General features: G+C 51.6%; 7 protein-coding genes across 7 annotated transcripts; 3 read left to right on the plus strand and 4 right to left on the minus strand.

The window, feature by feature from the left end:
* Window positions 1–1236: 1236 nt before the first annotated feature.
* Window positions 1237–2552, plus strand: gprD (the record flags this gene model as incomplete). The annotated part of the gene is made up of 2 exons (XM_025655817.1): window positions 1237–1806; window positions 1869–2552. The coding sequence occupies 2 exons, from the start codon at window positions 1237–1239 to the stop codon at window positions 2550–2552; spliced, it is 1254 nt and encodes a 417-aa protein (XP_025517484.1).
* Window positions 2553–6934: 4382 nt separating this feature from the next.
* BO85DRAFT_393151 (DUF726 domain protein) lies at window positions 6935–9969 on the minus strand (the record flags this gene model as incomplete). The annotated part of the gene is made up of 2 exons (XM_025656874.1): window positions 6935–9205; window positions 9532–9969. The coding sequence occupies 2 exons, from the start codon at window positions 9967–9969 to the stop codon at window positions 6998–7000; spliced, it is 2646 nt and encodes an 881-aa protein (XP_025517485.1). The 3' UTR covers window positions 6935–6997.
* A 231-nt stretch (window positions 9970–10200) lies between these two features.
* sec17 (alpha-soluble NSF attachment protein SEC17) lies at window positions 10201–11851 on the plus strand. The gene is made up of 5 exons (XM_025664970.1): window positions 10201–10354; window positions 10434–10557; window positions 10622–10928; window positions 10987–11161; window positions 11227–11851. The coding sequence occupies exons 1-5, from the start codon at window positions 10322–10324 to the stop codon at window positions 11464–11466; spliced, it is 879 nt and encodes a 292-aa protein (XP_025517486.1). The 5' UTR covers window positions 10201–10321; the 3' UTR covers window positions 11467–11851.
* A 75-nt stretch (window positions 11852–11926) lies between these two features.
* Window positions 11927–14977, minus strand: BO85DRAFT_447451 (small subunit rRNA maturation protein TSR1). Its single transcript, XM_025659724.1, has 3 exons — window positions 14643–14977; window positions 14102–14571; window positions 11927–14040 (listed from the first exon to the last, which is right to left on the minus strand). The coding sequence occupies exons 1-3, from the start codon at window positions 14752–14754 to the stop codon at window positions 12211–12213; spliced, it is 2412 nt and encodes an 803-aa protein (XP_025517487.1). The 5' UTR covers window positions 14755–14977; the 3' UTR covers window positions 11927–12210.
* A 28-nt stretch (window positions 14978–15005) lies between these two features.
* On the plus strand, window positions 15006–17193 carry BO85DRAFT_467314 (WDR46/Utp7 family protein). The gene is made up of 2 exons (XM_025662178.1): window positions 15006–15777; window positions 15839–17193. Exons 1-2 carry the CDS (start codon window positions 15145–15147, stop codon window positions 16811–16813), a joined length of 1608 nt encoding a protein of 535 aa, XP_025517488.1. The 5' UTR covers window positions 15006–15144; the 3' UTR covers window positions 16814–17193.
* BO85DRAFT_447453 (urease accessory protein UreG) lies at window positions 17176–18285 on the minus strand. Its single transcript, XM_025659725.1, has 3 exons — window positions 18013–18285; window positions 17863–17961; window positions 17176–17779 (listed from the first exon to the last, which is right to left on the minus strand). The coding sequence occupies exons 1-3, from the start codon at window positions 18183–18185 to the stop codon at window positions 17236–17238; spliced, it is 816 nt and encodes a 271-aa protein (XP_025517489.1). The 5' UTR covers window positions 18186–18285; the 3' UTR covers window positions 17176–17235.
* A 624-nt stretch (window positions 18286–18909) lies between these two features.
* BO85DRAFT_245231 (LIM domain-binding protein) lies at window positions 18910–21810 on the minus strand. The gene is made up of 5 exons (XM_025654877.1): window positions 21190–21810; window positions 20246–21054; window positions 19890–20183; window positions 19562–19831; window positions 18910–19504 (listed from the first exon to the last, which is right to left on the minus strand). The coding sequence occupies exons 1-5, from the start codon at window positions 21494–21496 to the stop codon at window positions 18977–18979; spliced, it is 2208 nt and encodes a 735-aa protein (XP_025517490.1). The 5' UTR covers window positions 21497–21810; the 3' UTR covers window positions 18910–18976.
* Between the last annotated feature and the right edge of the window lie 1356 nt (window positions 21811–23166).

Below are 23166 nucleotides of genomic sequence, written 5' to 3' on the forward strand. Positions count from 1 at the left end.
TCGGAAACTCCACAAAGCACGACATCCCTTCCTGTAAAGGAAGGCACATAGTTCCCAGGTCTTACCCTCTGGGTTTATTGGTCCCAGCTTTCTGGATCTCGATAACTTTCTTTCGACGCGCCGTCACGCTAAGTCTACCGTGTGCCACCTCAGCTCTCGATTCGACGCACTGTTGATCCGATATTCTTTGGTTCTGGAATATCCAATCAGAACTGCGTTCAATTTTTTGTTATAGTGCTCGGTCAAGGCCTCCACGTCGGAAGGTTCTTTCCGTCTGATTAAGATCGTAGTCCGGAGATCATCTACCACTCCCCTGGTCTGCGCGACACCAAGATGGCCCAGGAGGCACCAGGGGCTCCCTCAACACTGCTTAATAAGACGCTTGCAGATCATCACCGTTTACTGCAGGCGACTCTGCAAAAGAATACTTCCGCCCCTTAGTCTAGCTCGACTGCAGGCAACGTTAGGGGAGTCTGTCACTCCCGAAGTGGCGGATGCACTATACCGGGCCGAAATAGTTCACTCAGGACACTTCTGTTGTATACATTTGCACCACCTACCTCCAATAATCCTCAATTGTGTGTCGCCACATTGCACACAATGTCTACCCCGTAAATACCGGGGAGCAGAATCCGATGGTTGATCCACAGGGCATGGAGGCTCTCAGGTCAACGATCTTAGCACAATCACCCCTTTCCTTCCCAGACCATTGGGAGATCGGCAATTGCACACTAAGGTGGGAACGTTCGACCACTTTCTTGAGTCACTGTTGGATGCACGGCGGAGAATACCATGACCCAGAGGTGGGTCGGGTGTAGAGACCGTGCGGACTATATCCCACTAAAACACTCACTATGCGAGCTTCGGTCCCTTTCCTGCACACGCTACTACTCACTAAAACTGGCCATCCTTGCTCATTCGCACCCCTCCCGAAGACTATCTAGCGATCTGTGGCCCCTTAACCAAATCTTATTTTTTCTTTCTCTTTGCGGGACAGCAAACTTGAAAGACAAGAACGGGTAAAAGAAAAAAATACTGCAAAAGCATTTATGGGGCCGGGACCTTGCCCAGACTTTCTGATCCATAGGAACTCATTTTCTGGTCCATAAGACATGCTCCAACCTTTACTTCTATATGGTAGGATATAAGATGCACGCCGCCTGTCAATTGTTTCCGAGCCTCGCTTGGACCCTTGGACATTCTTCCCCTCGAAACTACACTTCAGGGTGATGAACAATGCTCGCTCTATTACGATTGTCACGGTTGCTAGCCAGCGATGGTGCTGGCCACGCGCACCTCGCTAGTCGCTCAGCAACCCAGGTAGTTGAGGGTAGCGATCGAGCAGGGTTCATTGCCATGGGAGTGATTGCACTCTTTTCATTCATTGCGGCCTTTGGCCTTTTGTCATTCCTTACCTACCGTTTCATTTTCTGGCGCAAATATTACAAACGACCTTTGGCGGAGAATCAGTATGTCGTTCTCATTTACAACCTCCTTTTGGTCGATCTGCAACAAGCAACAGCTTTCTTGATATGTCTCCACTGGATATCAAAGGGTCATGTTTACTACCCCAGTGCACCCTGCGTTCTTCAAGGATGGTGGATTCAAACGGGCGACCCCGGCAGTGGTTTGTTCGTTCTGGCGATTGCCCTTCACACCTGTGCCGTTGTGCTACGAGGCCGACAATTGCCGTTCCCGATCTTTGTGGGTGGTGTTGTTGGGCTGTGGCTATTCATCATTATTTTGGGATTGATTCCTGTTGGAATGTTTGGCTCTGAGACGTTTGTGATTTCGGAAGCTGGCTGGGTAAGCGACCGCAAAGATGAGATACAGATGGACAAAAGTCACTAATTCACCCTGTCTTGCAGTGCTGGATCGGTCCCGACCATGAAACAGAACGTCTTTGGGTGCATTATCTATGGATTTTCCTGGCAGAATTCGGCACGGTCGTTCTTTACGGTCTCATGTTCTTCTACCTGCGACGCCGAATGAAACAATCCGCCACGCTCCGGCAAAACCACCAGGAGAACCTGAAGAGATTGAACCGGGTTGTCATCTACATGGTTATCTACCCGCTTGTCTATCTTTTGCTTTCCCTGCCGTTGGCCGCCGGACGCATGTCAACGGCACGACATATCGTCCCCAGTCGCGCATACTTTGCCGTTGCTGGTTCGCTGATGGCGTTGTCGGGTTTCGTCGATGTGCTTGTGTACACGCTCACTCGCCGCCACCTGTTGCTCGAAACCGAACTCAGTACTACGGACCACATGTACAACTACACGGAATCAAACGCATACCAGACACACATCACCACGGGTCGGGATGGCAAGAAAGTGCGGATGGGATCCCGATTCCGGCGGGGCATGGGGATGCAGAGCATCAACGACACGGTCAGAGACGACCGCGATTCATCTACAGAGGACATTGTGCGCAAGACGGACATGGAGCTGGCCGAGTTGGGCCATGGAGTGTACCAGGAAACGACGATCGAGATTTCGCACGAGCCAGCGGAACCGGAAGACTTTCACAAAGGAGGTCGCCACAGCGGGTGATTGTTGATGGTGGAGATTCAGCACATTGGGCGGATGGCTGTGCGAGTTCATTACCACGTTACATTCTTTTTGATACCTTTTTTCCCTCCTTCCCTTTTTTTCTTTCCTTTCCCAAAATTTCCATACACTAAGCAACGATCCCTGTTACGAGAGACCCCATGACAACTCACCATATCCAAGTATATACATACTATACTAATTGAAGATAATCACTAATTTCCTCTTGACGAAAATCCTCAGCTCCCCGAAAAGATTGACATGAACTAGTCCGACGAATAATTACCCTCAATTTCAGCCAAATACGCGTAGCATCCACCATACAATACGAAGCGTCCGTGAAGCCCTTCCTCCAGCCAATCAGCACCTTCCGCGCGCCTCCAGCATAACGATCAGCGCCTACCACCCCCACTTAGATCGAAGCTTGAGCGAGCCGGTTTGGGGGAGAGGAAGTCCCCACAGCATCGGATCGCGTAGCTAAGGTTTCTTAGCTTCATACCCACGCGAGACGCTGATTTGTTTTTTCCCTCATTCTTCTCGTGCGAGTACCAGCCTGTGGAATGGTTATGTTCGGCCCCAGGTCCGCTTTTCCCGAATTGCCCAATGGAGCAATTTCTGTTTCGGTGTTAGTCACTTTCCTCTCGCTATTTCTTACTGGTTGGTTTCCTTTTTGGTTTGTTTCATTCGTTTAACTAGACCAGGGCTCGCTCCTCCTAGGAACCTTCGGATTGTTCCGTCATACTGCAAATGGGTTGATGGATGGATGGTCCAGACTATTATTTTTTGTTCCCATCTCGGCAGTTGGAAGGAGGATGCTGGAACTTTGGTTGAGCTGGAGGGACATGCCGCTTTGTACCAGTGGTACGGTTAAGTTTGCTGCTCCTTTAACCGAAAAGGAAATATTATTGGAGATAAAATCCGTACGTAGACTAGTACTTTGTAGAGACACAGTCGGCCGGAACCCTAAGAATCCGACACAGGGGATGGATGGGATAATGTTGGAAGTTTATTACTAGGAAAGATTGTAGTATTTTCTTTTTGTATTTGGGTTTGGCTAGAATATTTCCATGCAGGAGAAATTGCTTTTTTTCCCCCTGCACAGTTGAAAACACTAGTAAGACTAAAGTTGACTACACTAACAGCCTGCCTAAAGTAGTATGATACTGTCGTTTCGTTCATTCGCCACTGTGGAAGAGAGACCACCACCTTTGATTATTAATTACAACACTGCCACACCACAATTATCTATACATGATTACTACCACCTTCTACTTCTGCATCTATCAACAACATCCAACAACACAGTAAAAATAAACGAACAATTATCAGAACTAACGCCACAACAGCAATATTAAGCGACTTGGGAACCCTTCCCTTCCCGCCATGTCCGCCCTCGCGCTTAATCCTTCTAGTTTTCTACGCCCCCAAAAGTAAATCCCCACCGGGTCAATATAACCCATTCCCCATAGCAATCTACCTAACGCAAGCCACACCACAACCGAGCAATTCCTTAGTATATGCAGGCAGGCAGCCAGCTCCACCAGTACCTAGTCTACTACAGTACTACTACTGTTATTACTACTTACTTAGTAAGTTAGTAGAGTTGTAGTCTAGTCCAGTTTCCGACGGAATTGAATGGAATTGGATTGGATTAGATGAAATGATGAACGTCAAAGATCATCCCGAGGTCACCGGCAACTCACTCCGTCTTTCCTTTTCCCCCCGTAGGATTCTTCCTTCTCCCCGACGGGGGTGCTGTATGCCAAGGCTGATTTACTTTAAATGCTCCTGGTTTTTAGACAGAGACTACAAACTAGTAGATAGTAGAGGAAGCTAGACTAGAGCGGAGGAACTAAAGTAGCTTAGGTTCGGGATATCGGGGATCTGGAAAGCGGGTGCTAAGGGGGTAAGCTGCTAGCTATCTAGATGGTAGTTGGGGACTAGTGATTTTGGTTTGTATTGGGATTGTTCTTGGTTTGTTCTTTCGTGGGTTAGTTTGGATGGAGTATATGGAGTAGTGAGGAGTTTTGCATGTGTTATGGAGGTGATGTGAGTAGTTGGTCTTGAAAAGAGAAGAGTTTCCATCAGGAGTAGCGTGTAGACTGTTACTATGATGAAACACTGTCTCTTTCAGATACTTTGTACTTGGTACTGTTGGAATGTATATTTTGGGTACTATAAGCACCTACTGTTAGTAAGTAGACGGGATGTAACCTAAGCGTGATATGTACCTGCTAAAGGTTGACCGTCTAAGACTTCGGAAGTATATGGTTTAGTTGCAGGACACTATAACATACTCTACTATAATTGTCTACCTTGTTTTCTAGCCATTGGTGGGAGGAGTCGTACTTGTGGTGTTGTCGATCAATCTACCTTGTTCTCGTTGCTATTCAGCCTTGTAGTAGTACTTTTGACTAGTTGTTATAGCAGTGTGCACCACTGCATGCATGCATAGCTGTCACCATGGACAGCCCTAAACTAGTGATTTCTTGTATAGTATATCCATGTCTCCGACGCACCCTCTACTATAACACCCCCTCTTAACTTCCAGCCTTATCACAGCTTTGACACCCAAGCCAATATTCCCATATACTCCATGACAGAAGTCTTAGCACAGCAGCAACGTCCAACCAAGCTTTGTGCCCTTTCTGGGCATAAGCAACAAGCTCTACTACCAAGAACCTGAAGCGAGTCATGACCCGAGTATACCAAGAAAAATGTACCAAACTAAACAACCTTACCCATAGCACCCTATATAGATACACCATGATCCATCTTGTCTGTCTGCTTCAATTTTGAATCCACTAACTATCACATAACATCCTCCTCTGCACCCATCATTTCTTTCCCGAACATGCTGCTACGTACTCTATAAATCCAGCTACAAAGCACACGAAGAACACATACTTAGTCTAATAGCATGCAACAGCCAACACCATCCAGTAAAAAGAATAATCCATCAATAACAATAGATTTATAATAATTCATACACAAAGAAATACAAAGTACTATACCTTTCTCCCTAAAATAGGCACTAACGGTTCTACATATTAAAAACCGTCACACAACATTTTACTATATTCAACCCCCTCATCAAAGTGAGACAACCAAGTTCCTCCGACCAACTCCACTTAGACTACTACTACTACTACTTAGTACTTACCCGCTTTGTCTCTCCCCGCCATGGATAGGATACATATAGAAACATGACCACTCACTAGATACTAATGAAGTACGTAGTACTTTTGACACTTGACAGGGTGTTATCTTGGATATCTCCACCCTTTCTTATATTAGTTGTCTTGCGCCGTTGAAATTGGGGCGTGGAGGGTCTTACTCATTAGATCATGGATAAACGTCGGATTTACTAATAGCATACTAGTAAGTACTTATTTAGTAAGGAATATAACTAGGAAAGTGATGATTTTGGGGGCCTCGAATTGAGGGGTGGTACATAGTACATACTTACTATTATTCCACATCTACTGAGAGATAACTTGAAATATTGTTACCCCTTATACTACTTTACATAATGGATAGGTAGGTAGTCTAGGTATTTGGTACTTGGCAGACAGCAGTTGATAATAGCATCCATCAATCTACTATTCGAACTGCCTATTTCTAAGCCATCAAACCTATTTGTGTCTTTAGCTATTACAGGATCCAATTTTTGGCCAATATAGAAGCAATGAGATAAAAAAGCAACTAATAACTTATTTTCTAGTTTACTAGCAACATCAATAGTATACCGGTTAGCTGCCTTACTGGAAAAATCTAAGTGTCATTTACTTTTCTATTGGTGGCTGCAACTATTTAAAGCGTTGGAAGGATTCACACTAGTTACACACATTGTTTTTTATTTAAATTGATCTGCGAAAAGAAAAAAAAAGTCAGTGAGCGCCATATGGTTGATGATGAGCTCAATTATTGCGCTTATCCTTTAAGTTATTATCATCATCGTTCTCTCCGTATTGTTTATCTCTTCTGTACCACTATAAAAGCAATAGGGGGTGGGAATATAGTAACTCAGGGGTAGTGAAAGAGTGTGTGATAGGTTACCCCAAAAAAAGAATAAAAACTTATATTCAGGGAAACCGTTAATGGCTTCAACTACCTTCACTAGTTGACGTTGAGATCGTCGCAAATATTTATGCTACGAAAGTCTTTTTGCACTTTGCAGCGATCGGACCGCTGCGCTTATGCATGGCTTGCAGCCAGGCTAGAAGTAAGCATATGGCTATTGATCCCGCGTGTCGCAACGGTCGGCGAGCGTGGTTTCGCCGTTATCTCGATCGCGATCATCATGATAACTAAGGACAATGCATGGTACATGCGAATTTACACCAGAGTTCTGTAGGAGAGGTATTCGATTTTGTCAACAAGGTGTATGGTGAGCGAGTGTATTGCGAGAAAATGCCACTAAAATTAATTCATCATGGTATAAACATCTAGCTCTGCTCTGACGGAAGTGGGCGTCTCTTGATCTTGAATTCAGATCGGGCTGGTTGGTCTTCGCTTCCTTCGGAAACCTCCATGCGCGAAAGTCGATCCCTCGTCTCCTCTTCAACCTCAGCATGCATTGCTTCCTCTTCGGTTCCATCGCCATTGTCCAACACTCGCTGTGCCGACTCGTCGCCCTTCACCCCTGCGCGACGCTCGTTTTGGATCCGTTCCTGCTCCTGCTTCTTGTCCTTCACTGCCAATGCCGCCTCCTCACGAGCCACCTCCTGTGCATCTACACTCTGCAGGCCAACAAGACCCAATATGCGCCCAATGAGAAACTGATAGCGCAAGTGACCGCTGACGGTCTCGCTGACGTCCAGATTCTCAACGCCGGGCACGTCCTGAACAGGCTGGAGACCTGCCACGCCGAGTTGCAGACTGCTGGTTCGGTAGAGAAGAGCGAGAACGGCGTCGTTCTCCGAGTACACGTTGATCAGCCGACCGCTAACAACGCTCCGGAGACGCCGCCAGTGTGGTGCATTGGACGGAGTAGGTGACCCCATTAGAATTGCCGATTCCACCAGGTCGTATGCGCCCCGCTTCGCCAGACTTTGCAGACAGGAGAAGATGACACGAGAGCCCATCGAGTAGCCTATCAGTGTGACGGCCCGCTCACCCTGAACCTTGCTGATCAGCGCATCCGCAAGGACCTCGCCCGCTTTGTCTGCTCGGGCTTTGGCAATGCTGAACGGGTTATCAGCCACACGGGCGACCTTGAGAAGACCAAGAGGAAGCATCACGGCGCTCATGATCTGTGCGAAGATGGTCCGGGAAAGCACCTGCCCACCCGCTGCCCAGGCAGCGCTTGTAACCAATAGGTTCATAGCATTTCCAAGCTTCATCAAAGGCTCTGTTTCCCAGCGCAGGCCGAAAACCTCGGAATCGGCTCCAATGACTCGCCAGGGGACAACAAAGTTGTCCTCTTCAGTAACCCAGCCGGTAATACCGATCGTGACTCGGAGCATGTGATCATTCTGAGCTGCTTCCCTTTCGTCTTCAGACCTTTGTCGAGAGCCCCGAATAGGTAGGAAAGCAAAATCGTCCACCTCACGGGCATACTTGTCGACCATGCGTCCCGTCATCCGACCCCCGTAGGCACCGAAAAGACCACCCACGATTACTCCGCTACCTGCAAGGGCACCTAGATACCCTGCAGCAGCCGTAGCACCCAGGCCTAGGCCTCCCAAAACTGTGCCAAGGCCAGCTGCAACCAGCGGCGCAGCAAGTCCGCCAGTGATGCCGATCAGTGCAGCTCCCGCGACAGAGGCTATGCCAACCTTCCATTTCCTGGAGGAGTCACGTTTCTTTTCTCGGCCTTCTTCGGCGTTCGCAAGCTGAAGAGCAGTGTCAAGCAATCCACGTGCGACCTTGCTCTCGTCGCCATTGAGGATAGTGACATCGAGATTCAGACTTGACGCTACATACAACATTAAAACTCGCGAGCGAGCATTGTAGTGCTCAAGACTAAGCATCAGAAGCAGTAGCGAATGAAGAATCAGTAGTCTTTTAGCCTTGGGTAGCTGCGTAAGAGGGGTCTCAACAGGTCGGTACACTTCACGTTGCTTCTGCAGAGAACCTTGGTCCTCGTCTATTTCCGGTTCATGCAATTGTTGAGGTGGGTCTGATTCACTGAGGTCTTCTTCGGATTCCTCATCTCGGTTCACAACTTCACCAATTCTCAGTAGGACCGAGTCTCTCCAATCATCAAAGCTGGTCAGGGACTTGGCCTCTGATTTGAGATCCTGCGCGGTGGGCTTGTATTCAGACTGAGTAGTAGTAGTCACAGCTGTGGTTTCCTCACTCTGCCCATCCGATTGAACAGATAGGGGATCGGTGTCCTTGTCCTGTTCATGTGCTGCTTGGTCACGTGAGGGGTCATTCTCCTTCGAGATTGGCCAGTGGAAGTTCTGAACGATCGCATCCCGCATGTGTTGAGTGATTTCCGCGACAAGAACCGTCAGGTCGGCTCGCTGAGGGCGATCCAGGATGGTGGTCAAGTCTTGGTCGCGGTCGCTCTTCGGCGGAGCGGGCGAGGGCGAGGGCCCGGACCCGAACTTGCTAGCATGCTTTTCCTTAAATGACTTCCACATATGTGCAGACGGCCACAGAGTCACGTTCCAGAATGGATTATTTTGACTAGCCTTCCGTCTCCGCTACAGATGGTTCGTGGAGGGACTTCACAGGTTGCACAGAGAATAAGGGAGGTTGTCGGTTTCAGCATTGGCAATGAGATCATGGCTGACTCAGCGCCCAGACCATCAGTGCAACAGTGAACCGGGCTCGATATTGTGGTTTTCTGTCAGACAGGCTGAACCCAACTTCAGGACAGCTTAGCTCACGCCGACTTTCCTGTATCGACAATGAAGAACTTCCCCTTGGTCTTGGATGCGTAGGCAAGCGCGTTTCCATCCCAAGTGTCTCCATCGGGCCGCTCGTTCCTCGGACTCTCCACTCGCTGGATTCTCTTGTTTCGACCAACCACTCTCTCCTTGGACAAGGCCTCTCTCAGCTTTTCCAGTCCAATTGTATTCTCCTGCACCGCTTCTGGACTTTCGTCCCGGATGCTCTGCAGAGGCTCCACGCCACTTGCATCGATGCGCTGGACCTGCTTCACAAAGTGAATCTGGGATTCGAGCGTTTCAAGCATCTTCTTCTCTTCTTCCTCGGTCGCGGGTTGTGGGAGAGCTGAGAGACGGAGCAGATGGCGGAGTTGCGCTGGGGTCACTGACGGAGCAGATGGTTTGTCGGATTCTTCTGGTAGCAACGAGCGAACAGACCACGTAGGCTTCGCAAGCATGGCGTCAATGTCTGCGTCGCCTGACTGGGAGGCAGAGTACATGCGCCTGGCGGTGCTGCACCGTAAAGGTTGACGACCGATCAACGCAGACAGTCGGGGGAGAGCTGCACGGAGGAACATGTTTGAAGAAACCCTAGCAGATGCAGGAATATATACTTAATAGATAAACAATAAGAGGAACGAGCAATTGAAGGAACTGTTTCCGTTTGCGACAGTCAAGATGCTATAGAAATACTAGCGGAGAAGCAAGAAAAGAAGCACGTCCAATGGACCGGGCGGAAAGTGGCCACCGCCTACGTTGACGGAGCGGCGGGGAGCTCGCCATTCCGCGAGGCTGCCCAGTAAACTAGATCCATCCTCCCATCGTTTCTCCTCATCTTCCAGACATTCATCCCCACTTCTCTTTGCCTGCAACCTGACCTCTAGCATCACTCTCCTCTTCACCTGCTCGGGCCGACAACCTCTTCACAAAATGGCCCAAGATCCCCGAGTTCTGCTCCAACGAGTAATCCCCCCCGAACCCCGCTGTCCATCATCGCTATGCTTGGAATACGACGATCGCTAACCCCCGTGACGTACATTAGGCCGACAAAGCGCTCAGCAGCGCATCTGGTGGCTTCAGCTTCTTCGGCGGAAGGACAGAGAAGTACGAGAATGCAGCTGATCTCTACACACAAGCTGCGAATGCCTTCCGAGTGCAGAAGCAGAGTAAGCCTGTGATTCTCTCCCCTGTCTCAGATCAACGAGCGCTAACCCATCGCCAAACGATCAGACAAGGAGGCCGGCCTTGCCTTCGAGAAGGCTGCCTCTATTCAGACCCAGAACCTCAACGAGCCCGATGATGCAGCAAACACCCTGACCGAAGCGTTCAAGGTCTACCGCAAATCCGACCCCGAGGACGCCGCTCGCGTGCTCTCCAGTGCTATCCAACACTACGTGCTGAAGGGTAACCTCCGGCGCGCGGCCACGCAACAGCAACATCTGGCCGAGGTGTACGAGGTGGAGCTTGGAGATACGAAGAAGGCGCTGGAAGCCTACGAGAAAGCGGCGGAGTGGTTCGACGGTGACAATGCTGAAGCGTACGTCCATTTCTCGGCCTTCTCATATACAATTCTATACTGATGTGTTGTTCTCTAGTCTTGCCAACAAGCACTACCTGAAGGCAGCAGACCTGGCCGCTCTCGAAGGCGACTACTACAAGGCTATCGAGCACTACGAGCGGATCGGCCGCTCATCGATCAACAACAACCTGATGAAGTGGTCCGTCAAGGACTACTTCCTCAAGGCTGGTATCTGCCACTTGGCGACCAATGTACGGCTGTCCCTCTTCTTTAAATCTTTCAGAAATAACGTTCAGACATAACTAACCCCACACAGGACCTGGTAGCCGCCAACCGAGCCCTTGAGAACTACCGCGACATCGACACCACCTTCGCTTCCACAAGAGAGCACCAGCTCCTCGTTGACCTGGTCCAGACCATCGAAGCCGGCGACCAGGAAGCATTTGCCGACAAGCTGTTCCAATTCGACCAGCTCAGCAAGTTGGACAAGTGGAAGACGACTCTTCTGTTGCGGATCAAGAACAGTATCGAGGAGCAGGGCGAGGATTTCTCTTAGACTTATTCTATTTTATTCTCTTCTATTCCCAGCAACAATATCATTTGTTTTCTCTGTTTTCCTTCCGATCCGTTCATCCATTCATTTGTTCTTGGTGGATTAGTTAATTGGGCAGACTTTATAACTGGTGTTCCCTACCCTTACCCCGTTGGCTGGTCCCATAGGTAGATGGATGCTGTGCCGTCGTATACTTGCTTGCGGTTTGTTTTTTCCTTTCGTGCAAAGATATATTGTGGCCTTGGCTTGCCTGTCTTTCTTGTCCTGTCCTGCTCTATCATAACTATAGCTATTGACATAGGTTGCACGCGCCGACGGATGCGTGGCATGCCTTACTGACAGATACTATCGATGTTCGTGAATGATGAACAAAAGTGTCACCTCCTTGCAGTCTACTAGTAGCGGATACTACTTTTGATTGTACTGTATTGATTGTTTAATTTATTCAGGGAGTAAAATCAACTTGACGAGACGAACAAATCAAACCAGGTACTGAATTTAAGCCGACTGTATCTATCTATCTATTGAACCACTCATCAACAAATGATATTCATAATCAATAACAGTTCATCAATTCATGCCGAAGCGAACTTTTGTGGTATCATGAGTAAGTATGTGAAGTATGTAATGTATGTAAGTAAAATATCTCTATATCGTTCCTGCATGCCATGCCGTGCCATACCCAAAAACGGCTTCCCAAAGCAAGCGCGAACAAACAACGGCACAACACGAGCTCCAATATCATCTTCAATAGACCACATCCTCCAGAGCGCGAGCCTTGCGAGGGAAAACCCGCTTGTACAGACTGATACCGATAGAGTCTTGGGGGTTGATCTTGGCGTCGAAGGTAGCCTTGAAATAACCGTGCGTACCGAGGGATTCCTTGATATAACCACTGCGGCCGCGTCTGGTCCAGAGCTGGAGGGCCTTGAACCACTGGATGTCCTCGGGGTTGAAGAACATGTAGCGGACGGTGACGACGCGCTTGTGGATCTTGTAAGGGTGGCCGGTGAGAATGGCGCGCTTGGCAACGACGCGGGACTGGTCGGGGGCCACGATGGTGCCGTTTCCGATGAGTTCGAGGTTGTCGAAGTTGTTGAGGGAGTCGTCTTCGGCGGAGTCCATAACCTCGGGATCCTGGTTGGTCTTGTTCTTGAAGACGAGGACGGGCACGGCGCCCCAGGTCAAAGGACCGATCCAGGAGGCGACGGCGCTGCGGCCTGGGTGGAGGAAGCGGTCGAACTTGTGCACGTTGTTGGGGGTGTTGTCGCCAGCGGAGAAGATAGGGTTGACGACCAGACGGCGAGGACCGCATTGGACGACGAGCTGCTCCTTCGACTTCAGGGGCTCCTCGACGCTGGAGTTCAGGTGCATGTTGATGTTGACAACAGTGTGCTTGTGCTCGTGACGGAGCAGAGAGAAGAGGGATGTGGGCTGGGGCCGGCTACGGAGGGTTGCTGGCACTGCCTTGAGGTGCACATCGACACGCACACCAGGGTTGACACCTCCGACGAGAGCCTCGCGGAGGAACTTGTTCCTGGAACCCTTGTAGTCCGCGAACTGGAGCAGGCGGCGCCAGTCCTCCGGCTCGTGGGGACGGTCTTCTGATGTCTCCCAGGGGCTGGTCTTGAAGCTCTTGAGACCTCTGAAGCGAGCCAGACGCTCCCGAGCGAGAACGTTAGGGTGAAGCTCGATTTCGTCAGGGAACTCCAAATCTTCGTTAGCCTCTTTTCTGCGGCTCGCACGGAAATCCTCCAGGTCTTTGGCCTCGTCTTCTGGTGACGGGTCGACGAACATCTCTGACTGGGGATACTCCGATGGGCCAGCCTCCGTCATGGCATCCCTGTTATCGGGGAAGACACCATCTTCGGGCGCTCCCGCGGTGTCCATCTCCATCTCTTCAACTTCATCCTCGTCTTCAAGGTCGGAGCCAGAGTCCGACACGTCATCCAAGAACCAAGCGGACTGATACTCCGAGGTACCCTTGGGTAGCCTCTTAGGCTTCGGGGGGATGTGAGAATCGTCATCGGAGAAGTAGTGGTGGTCGTCCAGGAGCACACCCTTGCGCTCTTCCTCAACAGGGAATTCGTCATCTTCCATCTCAATCTCCTCTGGTGCCACAGTGGCCAAATCATCGCAGTCCGCAGAAGGTCCATCCAACAGCTGGGGAGCCTCAGTCTCATCGACATTCATAGCATCGTCACGCTTCCCGCGGGAAGTAGCGAGTGGTGCTGCTGTGATGGCACCAATCTGGAAATCACCCCATCCGGGGATATGGACCAAGCGGTCCGCCTTCAGGCCCTTGCCGCGGACAACACCGGTAACCACAACATCGTCGACTTCCTCCGCGTTGGTTTCAGGCCACTGAACGTTTTCGACGAACATCCAACTGCGCTCATCACGCCAGCGGATACCCTTGGGTGTAGCTGTGCAGAGGGAACGAATGGCGTTGGAACATTCCTGGCGAGAGTCCACCGAGAGGACCTTTTCGACGGACGGGAAGAAGTGGTTCGCAAAAGACTTGAGAGAAGCTGCCACCTGCGGGCGCTTCTTGGCCGGGTTGATCTGGTCCAAACCCTAGACGAATTCCAGTCAGTGAAAAGGCGACCATCGCCATATGCGAGAAGCCTGAACTCACCTGAACCATGGCAATAACGTTCGAGATACCCTGACCCTCAATGGACCGCAGCAACAGCTCTCCTTGTTCCTCCACTTCGACCTGGGCGGAGAGCGCCAGGACCACGAAATCGGCCATCCGACACACATCCAGAGCGTTCATCAAGTCATATTTCGCCGGAATGTACTGCAAGCTCTGGCGGAAGCGATCGACACGGACCCGAGTGGCGGAGTCTGGGGAAATCTCCGCGGAAACATCGACACTCTCGTTCAAGGCGCGGATGATGGCAGCCACATCGATATCAACGGAAAGCGGCACAACGGCCACATGACGTGGGGCACCGTTCTGACCGGTGAAAATGCTAACGGACTGCGCCTTCTCCTGATGTTTCAATTGCTGCTTCTGACGAGCCTGGTTCCGGCGATCGAGTTTGGATTTGAGCTGCTGGTGAGGGGTCTTGCGGGTGCCCCGCTCTTGTCCTTCGACCTTGCCTGGATGTATGTCAGCCTATGATGCTATTTCGAAGAAATTAGACACGAGAAGATTTCTCCGGCGCACGTACCCTTGGCCTTGTCCTTCAGCGCACTCTTGGAGGCATGGCGTGACTTGTATGGTTTATTGGAGGATTTGGTTGTGGAGCGGTGGTGATGCTGCACCGTCTGGGTGGGCGCCATGTTGGCACCACTGGACCCTTTGAATCGGTACGGAAGAGAGGCCAGCGTGAATATTTAGAAGAGCGAGAATAAACGCGATACACCTAAATGCCCGATATCACGAATAATGAAAGAGTAGCCTCTAGAGAGATCTGGACCTGATACTCCGGCGGCGGTTGGAGAGGAAAAAATTAGGCGGTGGAGGAACAAGCGAGGAAAGCAAAGCCGCTCGGCACGGATTTTCATCTTTTGACCCGCAGAAAAAGCTGCCGATGAGCCTCCGTCTACTGCTCTGACTTTTATTGACTGTACGACATTTGCATTATTTGTCGACTCAAACGAGTTCTCTTGTTGAACTTTTTTTTCTATCCCCTCATATCTTACTCACCTCCTTATCGACACACCACCCCCATGGCGGGACCAACAACGACGGCCGTTGCGCCGGCCGACAACAAGCGCAAAGAAAGCAAAAGAGTGATGGAAGCGCAAAAGACCTACGGCCGGGGTAAATCCATCCACACCCACAGCGTTCGCGACAAGAAACTGCGCAGCAATCTCAAAGCCGTGGAAGACAAGTACAAGGAGGCAGCCCTGAAGGCCAAGGATGCGGAGATTTTGCTCGAGCACGATGCCGGATTCCTCGAGCCCGAGGCAGAGCTGGAAAGGACGTACAAAGTTCGACAGGATGAGATTCGCGAAAGTGTCGGCATCGAAACAGCCAAGAAGGGATTCGAGCTCAAGTTGACCGATATGGGACCCTACCGGATGGACTACACAAGGAACGGTCGCGAATTGCTGTTGGCCGGGCGCAAAGGGCATGTGGCGACGATGGACTGGCGGAATGGAAAGCTGGGATGCGAGTTGCAGTTAAACGAGACTGTGCGCGATGCTCGGTGGCTGCACAACAATCAGTTCTTCGCCGTGGCGCAGAAGAGATCCGTTTATATCTACGACCATGCCGGTGTGGAACTGCACTGTCTCAACAAGCATCTCGAGCCTCTTTTCCTTGAATTCCTGCCTTACCACTTCCTTCTCGCGAGCGCCGTGAGTGCACCTTGCTTCCCGATGTATAACCACAGAACTCAGACTAACCATATCTTCATAGCAAATGAGCGGCTACCTCAAATACACCGACACCTCAACCGGTCAAATGGTCGCCGAGCTGCCCACCCGCCTCGGTGCTCCCACCTCCCTCGCCCAGAACCCATGGAACGCCATCCTACACGTCGGCCACCAAAACGGCACAGTGACGCTCTGGTCTCCCAACTCACAAACTGCGCTCGTGAAAGCCCTTGTCCACCGCGGCCCCGTCCGCTCGATGGCTATTGACCGCCAAGGCCGGTACATGGTATCGACCGGTCAAGACCAAAAGATGAACGTCTGGGACATCCGCATGTTCCGCGAAGTACACAGCTACTCATGCTACCAACCGGGTGCCTCCGTCTCCATCAGCGACCGGAATCTCACAGCCGTGGGCTGGGGCACGCAAGTCAGCGTATGGCGGGGTCTCTTCGACGCCGCGGCCGCCGACCAAGGCAAGGTACAGAGTCCCTACATGGCCTGGGGCGGCGACGGCCAACGCATCGAGAACATGCGCTGGTGTCCTTTCGAAGATGTTCTCGGTGTGGGCCACGACCAAGGCTTTGCCAGCATCATCGTCCCCGGCGCCGGTGAACCCAACTTCGACGCCCTGGAGGCCAACCCGTACGAGAACACCAAGCAGCGCCAGGAAGCCGAAGTGCGCGGTCTGCTGAACAAGCTGCAACCGGAGATGATCTCTCTGGACCCCAACTTCGTCGGAAAGCTCAACACGATCAGCGACAAGAAGAACCGCGAGGAACGCGATCTCGATCGCAGACCCGAAGACCCCATGGAGAAGCTCAAGAACCGTGGTCGTGGTCGCAACAGTGCGTTGCGCAAGTATCTCCGCAAGAAGGGTCGACGCAATGTCATCGACGACAAGCGCGTCAAGGCCGAGATGTTGCGCAAGGAGCATGCTGCTCGCCACAAGGAGAAGTTGCGCTCCGAGAGGGAGAATTTGGGTCCCGCGCTGGCGAGATTCGCCAAGAAGGAGATTTGATCTTCTTCCTTTTCTTCTGTCGAGGACGACTGCACTTGTGTTTAGTATTCTTCTTGTCGTTCTGCTGCTACTGCTACTGCTGCTGAAGGACGACTTTCAGATACCCTGCTTTAACTATCTAACCATCGCGCGAGAGGCTTTTTCTGCTTCCTTCCTCTCTCTCCCCCCGTCTTCATTATCGTCTGTGTGTCACGATCCTTCTTTCGAGCAACTGGTGTGCGTCTGTTTGTCTGCATTATAAGGGCGTTTGTTGGGGTGAGATACAAAAACCGGACATGTTGGGAATGTATGTATATCAAATCAAAAGTTTCACGATAGACCGCCAACCTTCTTCACCAATGAACAAGAAACAAACGAACAAATAAATAAATAAATAACTGAAATTCTCTTTTATATAATGTAATAAATAACATCAAACCATATCACGCATCATCCACACTCCCGGACCCCCTCTTCGCACCAGCCTTCCACCTCGCCAAACTATGTTCATACGCACCGCTCGCCTTCCAAGCACTCAGAATCAGATTAACAATATCCTGGACTCTCGTCCCACTCTTAACCACAGCAAACACCGTCGGTCCACCCTCTCTCATCTTAGCCGCATCCCTCTCCATAACCGCCAAATCCGCACCGACAGCCTCAGCAAGATCGATCTTGTTCACAACCAGCAGATCCGAGCCCGTGATACCGGGTCCACCCTTGCGGGGCACCTTATCACCACCAGCGACATCAATCACGTAGATAATGAAGTCAGCCAGCTCGCGACTGTAGTTAGCGGCGAGGTTGTCGCCTCCGGATTCGATGAGGAGGAGGTCGGTCTGGAATTGCCTGTGCAGGGATTGCAGAGCCAGGAGGTTGGCGCTGATGTCTTCGCGAACGGCGGCGTGAGGGCAGCCGCCGGTTTCGATGGCGCGGATGCGGGACGGGGAGAGGGCTTTGTGGCGGGTGAGGAATTCGGCGTCTTCTCTGTTTTGTGGTGGAAAGGAGGATTGGGTTAGTTGTTGATTACTGTGGGTATTTGAGGGGGGGGAGGGGGAGCGGTTGTATACCTGGTGAAGATGTCGTTGGTGACGGCGGCGATGTTGTACTCGTCGCGGAGGGCCTGGCAGAGGGCCAGCATGAGGGCGGTCTTGCCCGATCCGACGGGTCTACATGGATGAGTTAGATCGAAGGTGCAGATGGGTGTGAGGGTAACTTACCCTCCAATGCCAATGGTAAAGGCACGGTCCTTCCAGTCACGCTCCTCCGAGAGAGGCATCTCGCGGTTTATGTATGAACCGGGGCCATCGAGGATCTCGTGGGAGTGGCCGTGACCACCGAAGTCATCGTGGGAGTGGCTGACGTCGTTGTCGTGAGAGTGGGAGTGAGACATGGTGAGATATTTTGAGGGATGATAAAAAGAAGTATGAACAGAAGGAAGAGAAAGTGGAGGGAGGAGAGAGAAGGAAAGAAAGTAATAGTGGATGGAGGGGTCACTCACATTGGGAGGGGAGCCCCAGGCCGGAGACTGCCGATGCCGATGCCAGGCGCAGTATTTAGTGGAGAGTCCCCGCCAAACTAGTAGTCGGATGTTCGGTACCACGTATTATTCGAGAATGAGAGAGAGAGAGATAGAGAAAAAAAAAAAGTAGTAGCAATAATAGTAGGAAATGCATTGCTCTTCCACACGTACAGTAGTAACAATAGTAACGGCAGCAACTATCAACACAGAATTATTTCCAGGGAGGTAGAACCGGACGCCGGAGCACTTCAATCGCCCATGATAAAAACGTGGATATCAAAAATCCTGCAACGCTCAACTTCAGGATATGTGTCAACCGCACCTCAATCCCCGCGCGGCACAGCACATGCAGATAGGGACATCAGTCAAGAAATACGGCAAAATCAGTAAGCCCAACGCAAATCCACATAACACGCATCTCCATCTTTCGCATGAGACATCAAAGGGGAACGCAATCGGCAGCTATGTTCAACATATAACAGGAATCCCGCAGATGGTTCGGAACGCAGAAGTAGAGCCTCGCACATAGGTATCCTAAAGGTACGCCATATTCCCGCCGAGTGAGACTGAAAGAGAAAAGAGTTCAGAAGTAGAAAAAGAATAGACACGAGCACACCCAAACCAGCGGCAGACAGTATTACTGGCTGATCGAGGTAGACAACTTAACCACCCCCCTTCTGCTTTTTGGCCCCTACTCGAGGACTGGCCTTGACTTTGGGGGCAGCTTGGCCGGCTGTCCCATTAACCTCGCCGCCGTTGTCATCGTTCTCCATCTTCACGGTGCTAGCCCGACGGCGCTTGTTGCCCACATTGGGACTTGCGCTCGCACTGGTCCCCTGCGCCATATTGCCTTGTACTTGACCCTGGGGAACCATTCCCGGCGGACCTGCGAGGTGACTCTGGGCGGGACTGGGATGCGCGGAGCCGGTTAGATGAGGCGAGCCCTGAGCGCCCGGCAGGCCAAGATGAGTCATGGCAGGAGATGCAAATTGGTTAGGCATGCTCATACTGGGAGCCCGTGGCTGGCCTTGCTGTAGGGCCGGGTTCATGGGACCCTGCGTATAAGCTGCATTGGGAGGCGGCGCCTGCATCGTGTTCACCAGAGTCCGCAGGGCTTCGGAAGGTGTTAAGTGGGGATTTTGCTGGGAGAATTGGAATAGGACTTGCATGTGAGAGATGGTTTCCGCAACCTATAGCACAGGAGTGTCAGAAGAGTACTTTTATAGCGATTACGTGGAAGGGCTTACCTCAAGGAAACTCATCACAGCCGTGGGGACGCCATTCGGAGTAACCATGGATTCGGGCAAGGTAAATGCAGGCTGTTGTGCTTGTTTGGCCTGGGCGCGTTTTCCCATATTCTTGGACACCTTGGGACTTTGTTTCTGCTGATCGGCCAGCTCCAAAGCCTGTAGCTGACTCCTAGGCAGGTATTCGTTGTGGTCCAGCACCGCGATATCGAGCATCTCAATCTTGTTGTTCATATCGAAATGAGCCGTCATGTTGGCGCGCGCAAAAAGCTTATCCACGTCAATATCAAAGCGTATATTAGAAAGGGCAAGAGCCGCGCATGCATACCTGACTTCCATTCGCGAACCAATAGATGAAAGCAGTCTTCGCACTCTCCACTATGTGGCCTCCGTTCGGCGAATCCCTCTCCCGCGCTCCATCAACCAACATCTGTATGTGCTTGATCCCACTTGTACACTGGGTCAAGTAATAGCGCGCCAAAGCAGGAGTGGCGATTTCAAACTGCTTGGAGGAATTTGCTTGTGGGTTACAGACGGTATGTCTTAGAACACCACCTGGGGAATAGAATCTCAGCACAAAATTGTGCCATTGGTTGTAATCGGTGCTCGCGTTCTCAGTGCCCTGTTAACAGTTAGTACTCGGCCAGGAGAACACAGTGAGCCAAAATTGTCAATTTGACATACGGAGATGTAGCTAAGGCTTTCGGCAAAGGAGTTGAGCTGCAGGATGGCAGCACCTTTCATGTTCATCCGTTGCTGTTGCTGCTGCATCATCATGGCGGTCGGGTTTTGCTGCTGTTGTGCCTTGATCTGGGCTTCCTGGGCAGTCATCGGTGGCTGTTGCTGACCCTGCTGCGGACCTTGCTGATTAGGTTGAGGTTGAGGTTGGGCTTGGGCAGCTTGCGGCGCTTGTGGTTGCTGGCCCGGTTGCTGAGCCTGCGGCAGCTGTTGCGGAGGTGGATTGGGAGTAGGTTGCGGCTGAGGAGCTGCCGGCTGCTGTTGCGGTGGTTGTGAGGTAGGTACCGGCGGAGGATTGGGTTGAGGGGTGGCACTCCCCTGGTGTGGCGGCGGTCCCGGCTGAGGTTGAGGAGTGACACTCTGGGCATCGTGCACGTTCTGGGGTTGTGCCGCTGCACGCTGCTGGGGCGTCTGCTGACCGGGCTGCCCTGCGGCAGCCGCCTGTTGGATCTGAGCCTGGTGCGCTTGTTGCTGGGCTTGCTGCATAGCAAAAAATTGTTGTTGCTGCTGAAGATTTTGCGGCTGTCCATGGGGCATTTGTTGAAGTTGCATTTGCAGATTAACCGGGCGCATAGCAGGATTCGCCTGCATGGCAGCGATCTGAGCTGCATTGAGGGCGGGTGCCCCGTTCGGTAGCTGCACTGGTAACCCGCCGTGCTGTTGCTGTTGCTGTTGCTGTTGATGTTGAAGCATCATACGCTGCCTGAGATATTGCTGCTGCTGGTGCTGCTGCAGGAGTTGAGGGTTGTTGGCAACTAAGTGATGCATAGGTTAGCACGCTATTCCATGAGGAAAGGAACGACACAAACGGGGAAAAAAGCAATGAGGATAAACCGTGCAGGGCGACGGCGGAAAGGGGTTCGCCCTGGAAAAGACTCTGGAAAACATACATTGTTGTGCAAAATGCGGCTGCTGGAACATGTGCGCTTGAGCAGGGCCAAGATGCGAGAGGGCATGAGCCTGTACAGCACCCCCCGGACCAGTTGTGCCAGCGCCCGGAGGCATCCCACCCATCACCGGTCCGCCCTGACTAACCTGAGGACCTCCTGGTGCCGACACGCCGGGATGCACCTGCTGGACCATGCCAGCACCGGGATGAGCATTGGGATGTTGACCGGGAGCCATTGGATGACCTGGAGGCAAACCGGGATGCTGTGGGATGCCTTGATGGGCAGGAAACGTTTGCGCCATCATCATGTCGTGGTTACGAAGTCGCCGATAACGGGACTCCTCAAAGTCGGTGAGAGACGGGAAGGAGGGGGTAAAGAATAGAGAGCACGACTATATAGCACAAGGAAGGATAAATTGGGAGGTCAGAAAAGAGAGACGTCGAGCGAGAAGGCAAAAGACCGTCGTGTCGACTATCCGGCACGCAGAGGGCGGGCGTCGGACTCGAGGAGCGCGCTTGACGTGGAGGCACAACAGGCCGCTTTTAGTGTCGGAGCGGAGGCCAAGACGCAGCTGACGGGGCGATTGAGCCTGCGTCGGTATCACCCAGGACCACACGAGATCTGGAGCATGGATCGGACCGGCCTAATCACCTGTGCCCACCAGATCGGGAGGGAGGAGAAGATCCTACACCTCCAATGTTAGTGGGAGGGAACGATTTAGAGGGAGGCTGGGGTGGGTGGTGTTAGGTGGATGATCGGGAACGGGAGTTGGTGGTGGGTGGTGAGAGACAGCAGTGAGGAAATGGAATGATGGGGGTGCTGGGCAGTGAAAGTAGAGTAGACTAGTAAAGATGGTAGTGATGGGATTAGGGAGGCCGGGAGGTGTGGAGGGGCTAGGGGCCAACGAAAAGCGAGACGGGCACCTGTCGCGATCGCCAGTTCAATCGCTCGATAACGAACGGGGCGTGCTGGACCGAACCTCGCGGGAAGAGTGATTAAAGTGGTACCCAAAGACACTTACCACGCGCAACAGAACTAGCAGCCCAGAAGCGGGAAGAGGGGGGAAAGGAGGAAAATCTGGAGGAGGCGGGAGAGGAATGATGGGGGTTAAGAGGAAGAGAGAGGAAAGGAAAAAAAAGAGCGAGGTAGAGAGAGAGAGAGGGAAGGAGAACAGGAACCGTACGGGAAGCAGAAGATACTAAGGCAGGGAAAGGGACGAGCCAGCGAGAGAGAGTACAGCCGGGACAACACTCACTCACTCACTCACTCACTCAGAAAGTCAGTCGGTACCCAAGTGAGAGAGCGAGAGAGAGAGACAGACAGACAGACAGACAGACCAGACCCATGGCGAGATCTTCTTCCTTCCTCCGGCCTGCTGAGGCTTTTCTTTTCTCACTCGTGATTGGCCCATTATTGACGATGGCCACCCACCGCGACTTGCTCGCTATGCCTCTTTCGGGTAAGCCGGCATCACGTGAAAACCGGAATAATATTCTTGCGCGTGGGCTGCTTTTATTATTTTCGGTCGCGATTTGGTTTTTCTTCTTCCTTCTCTTCATCATTCGCCTCTCCATGGCTCAACACTCTTGCCAGGCTGCTTTTCTGGCTTTTTCCAGAGTCGCATTTTGATCCTGTGCATCTACAATCTTCTTGGTTCTGGTCTGGATACGCCACGCGTCAATCCTATGCCCAGTTGTAGCTTTTCGCAGTATAAATGCATACTGAGACTGATACATCAGACCACTACACTAACACATCAGGTTGTGCTGCAACACTTCCAGTTGTCACAAGGTTAGTCTCAATTTCTCACTTTTTTCTTGCGATATACCTTTCCTCCCCTCCATCCCCTTTCGAAGATGACAGAACCTTCTTTTCTTCTTTATCCTCTGAATCGTCCATGAGGAGATAGTTCGGACCTTCCTTTCCCGGTTGGTCTGCTACTTGCCAGTATACTTTGTCTGAGAAAAACCATCATTG

Source organism: Aspergillus piperis, assembly GCF_003184755.1.
Source record: "Aspergillus piperis CBS 112811 unplaced genomic scaffold BO85scaffold_5, whole genome shotgun sequence".
Classification (NCBI taxonomy): Eukaryota; Fungi; Ascomycota; class Eurotiomycetes; order Eurotiales; family Aspergillaceae; genus Aspergillus; species Aspergillus piperis.

Coding starts and splice junctions, on each gene's coding strand:
- sec17 (XM_025664970.1), top strand. CDS start 10,322: ATGGCCCAAGATCCCCGAGTTCTGCTCCAACGA. Junction 10,558..10,621: donor CTTCCGAGTGCAGAAGCAGA/GTAAGCCTGTGA, acceptor CCAAACGATCAG/ACAAGGAGGCCGGCCTTGCC. Junction 11,162..11,226: donor TCTGCCACTTGGCGACCAAT/GTACGGCTGTCC, acceptor AACCCCACACAG/GACCTGGTAGCCGCCAACCG.
- BO85DRAFT_447451 (XM_025659724.1), bottom strand. CDS start 14,754: ATGGCGCCCACCCAGACGGTGCAGCATCACCACCGCTCCACAACCAAA. Junction 14,572..14,642: donor GCTGAAGGACAAGGCCAAGG/GTACGTGCGCCG, acceptor ACATACATCCAG/GCAAGGTCGAAGGACAAGAG. Junction 14,041..14,101: donor ACGTTATTGCCATGGTTCAG/GTGAGTTCAGGC, acceptor GAATTCGTCTAG/GGTTTGGACCAGATCAACCC.
- BO85DRAFT_467314 (XM_025662178.1), top strand. CDS start 15,145: ATGGCGGGACCAACAACGACGGCCGTTGCGCCGGCCGACAACAAGCGC. Junction 15,778..15,838: donor ACTTCCTTCTCGCGAGCGCC/GTGAGTGCACCT, acceptor ATATCTTCATAG/CAAATGAGCGGCTACCTCAA.
- BO85DRAFT_447453 (XM_025659725.1), bottom strand. CDS start 18,185: ATGTCTCACTCCCACTCTCACGACAACGACGTCAGCCACTCCCACGAT. Junction 17,962..18,012: donor TTTACCATTGGCATTGGAGG/GTAAGTTACCCT, acceptor TCATCCATGTAG/ACCCGTCGGATCGGGCAAGA. Junction 17,780..17,862: donor ACCAACGACATCTTCACCAG/GTATACAACCGC, acceptor ACCACAAAACAG/AGAAGACGCCGAATTCCTCA.
- BO85DRAFT_245231 (XM_025654877.1), bottom strand. CDS start 21,496: ATGATGATGGCGCAAACGTTTCCTGCCCATCAAGGCATCCCACAGCAT. Junction 21,055..21,189: donor GCCGCATTTTGCACAACAAT/GTATGTTTTCCA, acceptor TGCATCACTTAG/TTGCCAACAACCCTCAACTC. Junction 20,184..20,245: donor AAAGCCTTAGCTACATCTCC/GTATGTCAAATT, acceptor AACTGTTAACAG/GGCACTGAGAACGCGAGCAC.